Raw genomic sequence first — 6,213 nt, 5'->3', positions numbered from 1 at the left:
AAAAAAAAAAAAAAAAAAAAGGCAGTTTGCAGCATTATTTACAAACCAGTAGGAAACCCAGCATGGGAGGACAGTGGCTACTGACTTCCACTGTTAAATATTAAAGAGGAGAACTCTCTGGTCCAAAACAGCGACGGAGTGTTTCAGAACTCGCCTGGCGTCCTGCGTAGAGAGGCTTTAAGTGATCCCTTATCAAGGACTAGCACTGCAATGGGATGTCAGTTCTCATAAAACTAATATCTTTGGCAGCATGATAAGAAAATAATACACATATTTATGTCTTTAAAGATTAAATCTGGTTCGATTTTGTGTTCAAATCAGTGAGGAGCTCCACGGTCAACCGAACTGATTGTCGCTGTAAGAAACTGTCGAGAGCTTCAGCTGCCTGCTTTTGAGAGTTGACGTGTATTGGATCGCCCCCTTGTGGGATGTTACAGAAAACACACGATGATGCATTCAATCACTTTTTGGGGGCGTGCGGTCCCTCAAAACAGCGGTTTTTTTTTTTGTTTTTGTTTTTTTTGCACCTACCTACATTAAATGCAGAAAGTACTTTACAAAACAATTCATACTGTTTAGGTTTTTACATGATTAATTACATTTCTGCCACAAACTTCAATGCCTTTTAATAAGATTTTATGTGGCAAACTAACGCTCAGTAGCACATAACTGCAGAGTGCAAAGAAAATTAAAATGATTATGTTTTATAGCAGATTTTGTTTATATGAATAAAAATTTAGAAAGTGTTTGCATGCATTTTTACTCACCCCTTTTAAGTCTGATGCCTCTAAAATACAATAACATGCAACCAATTTCCCACAAAAGTAAGCTAAGAGTAAAAACTTTAACAAACTCTGCTCATAGCTGTTTGGCATATATGTGTTGAAAACTAACGATATACGCAACCCTGTAAACACCGACCCCATAGTGAAACATGGTGGTGGCAGCATTATGGATTGGCGATGTTTTCATCAGCAGGGAAAGAGAAACTAGCCATAGTTGATGAAAAGATGGATCGAGACGGGAAATAACTGCAAAAGACTTGAGAGGTGAGACTTTGTCAGAAGACACATCCAAGGTGACAATAAATCCATGTGTTAAAACGGCCTAGCAAAAGTCCACATCTAAATCCAAGATTTAAAAATTGGAGGCTTAAAAAATTTCTCCATCCATCCAATTTGACAGAATTTGAGTTGTTTTGATAAGAAGAATTTGCAAGATTTTGAATCTTTAGGTCACCGAAAGTGGTCCTCCATGAATATTGACTCACGAAGGCAAAATAGTAATGCATGCCACACTTATCAGAAACAACTGAAGTACATTGAAGGTTGTGGCACCAAGTGGTATGAATTGCACTGTAAGACACTGTAAGCGTAATATCAGCTAAAAGGGCTACACTAGCTATGTTTCCATTGATCATATAGTTACGCAAACTGGGATAGAAAAAATTAATTCAATTAATGGAAACACTACAATTTTGAAAAAACTCAAGTTTTTCGAAAAGAAAAGTTTTTGAGCTAGGATGAGGTGGTTACGCCACCGCAGTGAAATTAGTGTATTTCATGAAACCGCAATGGAAACGCTTTTTTCGCATCACACGAGTCATGTGATCAACAACCAGACGTTACTACTGGTGGAAATGACAAAGAAGATGACAGGAGGTGGCAGGAGGGTGATGGCGCAGAATGGTTCTTTAATGACGTGAACGGTCTTATTCAGGTGGGATTTTAGTTGTGTGTCTTATTTAGAGGAAACACCGCAACTACGACTTGACTTCAGCTAAATACCAACACAGTTTTGCGCACATTTGTAATGGAAACGCAGCTACTGCAAAGCTAAAATTAGCAACGATTATTCCCTAGCCTCAGTTATCAAATGTCAGGCTGCATTGGAAGAAATGAAACAAGCTTTATTGTCTGTCTTCCTCTGTTCTTTCATAATATCTTATAGGCCTGAAATGAAGGGACGAATACATTTGAATGTGCAAATCTAACAGGGTGTGATAACCTGCAAAATATTGATTCGTTTTATAAGGAAAAGCCACCCCCCACCCCCCAAAAAAAGGAGGCAAAAATATGGATTGTTTTGCAGCTGAACTTATACAACTGCTTGCATGTCAGGCTACTAACTGTCTGTGCAGACAAATGCACAAACAAACATTATGATACGTGATAACACAACAGTCACGTCTGCCTAGTCAATCCATTCACAGACAGTCTTATTAGAGTATCATCTTGGAAGCACAGAGGAGCGAATCTACAAACAAATCAACCACTGGAAGAAGTCTGGAGCATGTAAGAAACAGCTGTGGGGTCAAACTTTAAAAATTCTCCCAGACTAACAAAATATAGAAACCAAAAACCATAAACAGAAATAAAAACACAAGTTTTAGATGTCCCCCCCCACACAGATAGAGATCATTTTGCAAAGTTTAAGAGAGAAAAACAAAACAAGAGATCAGATATTGCACCATCATTAGAATACAACAAAGTTAACATGTACAAGAGAGCAGAACAAAATCAGCAATGCACGACTGTTTAAGGTGTTTTACACTCTGTCCAAAAGGGGGAGCTCTTCACGAATGCATGCCAAGTCAGCAAAACTACAAAATGCATAACGCTACAACACTTACAAACATCGTTTGCATCCACTTGTTTACCATATGTACAGTGCATAAGTATGTACAAACCTAGCATCACTTCTAGAAATATACCCTGTAATGCCATCGACCTTAAAGAAACTAAAAGGAAAAAGTTTCTATCAACGTGGAAATAGAAGATCAACTGCTTCGTTACATATTCAAAACTGGTTACCTAATTGCTATCTTGCATTAGTTAAAACTGCCAAAAGATACAAAGTTGAGGTGATTTTTTTGTTGTTGTTTTTAATCAATGTAATGATATGAAGATTTGCACTTGCATAAAGCAAGATGTGAAAAGTGCCTTTTAGGTATTCCTAACAACAAAACACACAAACAAAAAAAAAAAAAAAAACTGAGCAACACTATAATATATTTGTCTGGTCCCTGACCAGCAGTGTCTCCTTGGAAACTGTTAGTCCCAGTCTGAGTGGAAGTGAGACCCCTTGTGGTCCTCGAAACAAAACCATCAGGTTTTCCTCCAACATTCACTTTGGTTCTGTTTTCACATCCACGGACAACAACTCCACCGATTCCTACCTCGTCGTTCATCTTCCTATGATGACCGCCGTAAAGCACGTTTTACAACAAATGACCCAAAGTATGGCACTTGACAGAAATCTTTGACACGTTATAGTCATGCTAGCAAAAATAAATTAAATCGAGCGAGAGGAAAAAAAAAAAAGCACACCATCTTGGTTTCAGTAGTAACAATGGCATCGTAATACTTAATAAGACATGTAAAACTTCTTCAAGTGTTATCTTGCACACCAAAAAAATCAAGACACTAATCATGCAGTTAAAGATACTTAAAAGTTTAGCAAGTGTAGCATGCGACCGCGCCCCGACGGCAGATGGAGATGTTTGTTTTTCTGCTTCGGCAGAAATCCCGACGGTTGCTTCAATGCTCAAGATTCATCTCAACGCTCAACTCCAACTCAAAGTGAACTCCGAACTCATGGAAGTCTTAGTTATGCTACTAGTTCATCAGACAACTAGTTATTAATATGGATTCTTGCATACCTGATAGTGTGCTATGAGTGGTTATTAACTTTGAAATGGCTTTTTTTTTTCTTTTTTTTTTTGCTATGAAGATTCTTGACTTCCACTTTGAACTTTCCTCAGCTTTCTGGACTGTCATGTTGGCACCGCAGCACGAACACGCACACACACGCGCACACAGGGGCACACTCGCACGTCCTGGTCCCATCCGCACCGTCACGAAGGCGCTCACGGTGTGCGGTTAAAGCCGGCTCCACTTGAATACCCGTCTCCTCTCTCTCTCTCTCTCTCTCTCTGCCTACGGTGCTCCCAAACTCCCACGTTAGGGGGGGAATATGTGGCTTCCCCCTCTCTGGCAGTTATTGCTCCCAGGTTAAAGGTCAACCATGGAGACCTTGGCCAGCTCCTTAGTTCCCTGGAGGATTCTCTTCATATGACCCACTTTCGATATCCCCAGATCCTGAGATCCAACAAGGAGACAAAACAGAAGAAGTCAAGCACTGTGACCAAAGACAAGCTAGTATGAGGAGCTGTTGGGGATTTCTATGGCTCCTATTTCCTATTGTGTGTGTAAAGTTGCAAAACGCTACCGCTACAGAACAAAGGAAGACCTGCTCTGCAACAATGACTGCGTTTCCATGGACCATAACGTTGAAAAATAGGAATTCCAAAAATTAGCTTAATGGAAACATGCCAATTTAAAAAAAAAAAAAAAAAAGTAAGCTTTTGCGATTGGAGGTGGAGGTTTTTCACAGAAGTCCAGCAGAAACACTTTCTCGCATCACACGAGTCACATGACCAACAGCCGGATGTTGCCACCGGTGGAAAAGACAAAGACGACAGGAAGTGGTAGGCCTGTTCCTTAATGACTTACTGCATGAACAAAATGATTTGCGTGTGGTTTTGATCATGTTTCTTATTTAATGAAAACACCGCAATTTTGAAATTGTGTTTTTTTTTTTTTTTTTTTACATTAGTGGAACATCAACAAAGTTTTGTGTACATTCATAATGGAAACGCAGCTATTGACACATTTCATGAACTAGAAAGTACATCCTAGTAGCGAGTGCTTTTCTTGATCCCAAGTCATTTTAGGATAGAACATTCCAAAGTTTCTAGACTCAAAATTGTCCAATACAGGACATTTAAAGAAACAAATTCTGTACATTTTTAACTAGACCTTTTCTTTACTACATAAACACTCATAATGTGTGTCAGCATCACTTTAAAACAATAAACATGAGAAACAATGAACATTAGTTTATTATTTCTCAGACACAAAACCAACTTCCCTAAAAAGGAAAAGTAAACCGTGACACGAGGACGACTGATTGGGTTTCAGTCCTGGTGCTGGATTTGGTTCTTTACTGGTTTTTTGAAAACCAGAAGCAGAAAGTGAGATCACATCTTAGACTGATGCCAGGTTTTATTCATGTATTTTCATCTTTTAAAAGTTGGATATGAAATAATCTCTTTCCCCCCATTTTTTATCCAAACCTGAAAGCATTATTTTGTTTTTTTTTTTGTATTTTTAGGGTTTTTTCAAGCAGGACTGATCACATACCAGACTAAAGGCCCCTTTAGAAGAGAGAAACTCAGTGCTTTATACACAAGATAATAATTCAAAAACATTTTAGAGTATGGATTATAATTTAGTTTGTACACTAAAGAATTTGAACAGAAGTAGAGCAAAACAAAAATCCTATAAGACATTTTTCATTCAGTACAGTGAAGCAATTAGAGTCAGAGACCTAAAACACGATGAACCTGTAAATTAACAAAAATATGAATGGTCAAAAGTAAAAAACAGTCATCTGGCTGTCAGATATTTAACAGAATCACCCTTTACATTATCGGTTCATGCTAAATTTGATGTGACGATACGTCTTTGTGTTTTAGGAGGAGCTGCTCAGTCCAACCAGGCGTTTTTGCACAGCTGAATTGTTGCCATGAAGGATTTCTCAGACATCCATGAAAGAGTCAAGGCAACACTTCAGGTATGTTGTTGATGAGCGAAAAACACTGTTACACGACGTGAAGCTCAAAACAGATGATTTTACACAATGCTGCCCCTTTAAACATCACAGGTCATCAGACTGTGGTCTTCAACAAGTCGCTCAAGCTAGGCTTGAATCCCCCCCCCAGCGTCTTCTGCTTCCCTCTTGGTCAGTAAACACAGTGTTAGTGGGTTAGCAGGTCTTATCACCGAGCAACACCAGACAGTGGAAGCCAAGCAGAGCGATGCAGCAGGGAGACATGGGACAGGCCACAGAGCCATAGAGAAGCAGCACATCGGCAGGAGACAGGAAGAGCTGATTGTCGGACTCACTTCAAGATGTAAACACCAGTGTGTGTGTGCGTGTGTGCATGTGTGTGTGTGATTACCTTCAGGTCCCTCCTCTCCAGGTGCAGCAGCTCTGAGCCTCGGATGTCGTGCCGTATGAAGGTGTCTCTGTACTCCCCGAGACTCAGCTGTTCCAGCCAGACGCCCACCTCCTCTGTGCCCCACCTCTCCACTACTCACACACACACCCGCACACACACACACACATGCAGACACAAAGCAGAGCAGC

The 6,213-nt window shown here is 39.8% G+C and overlaps 1 protein-coding gene across 3 annotated transcripts in view; it reads right to left on the bottom strand.

Annotated features, from left to right (window-relative positions):
* Positions 1-707: 707 nt before the first annotated feature.
* The window catches only part of LOC103156580 (diacylglycerol kinase eta), a 24,096-nt gene continuing 18,590 nt past the window's right edge, over positions 708-6,213 (bottom strand). For 2 of the 3 annotated variants that reach the window (XM_016664466.1, XM_016664465.1), the window contains exon 23: positions 708-4,100. In XM_016664466.1, coding sequence (XP_016519952.1) covers positions 4,070-4,100 — 31 coding nt within the window. In that variant the 3' untranslated portion in view covers positions 708-4,069. Of the gene's footprint in view, positions 4,101-6,025; positions 6,157-6,213 lie in introns of all 3 variants that reach the window. The other variant, XM_016664464.1, reaches the window with a different exon arrangement.

The sequence above is a fragment of the Poecilia formosa genome, unplaced genomic scaffold, assembly GCF_000485575.1.
Source record: "Poecilia formosa unplaced genomic scaffold, Poecilia_formosa-5.1.2 Scaffold488, whole genome shotgun sequence".
NCBI lineage: Eukaryota > Metazoa > Chordata > Actinopteri > Cyprinodontiformes > Poeciliidae > Poecilia > Poecilia formosa.
The sequence above is the reverse complement of the archived record's forward strand: the minus strand, read 5'-3'. Positions and strand labels throughout refer to the sequence as shown.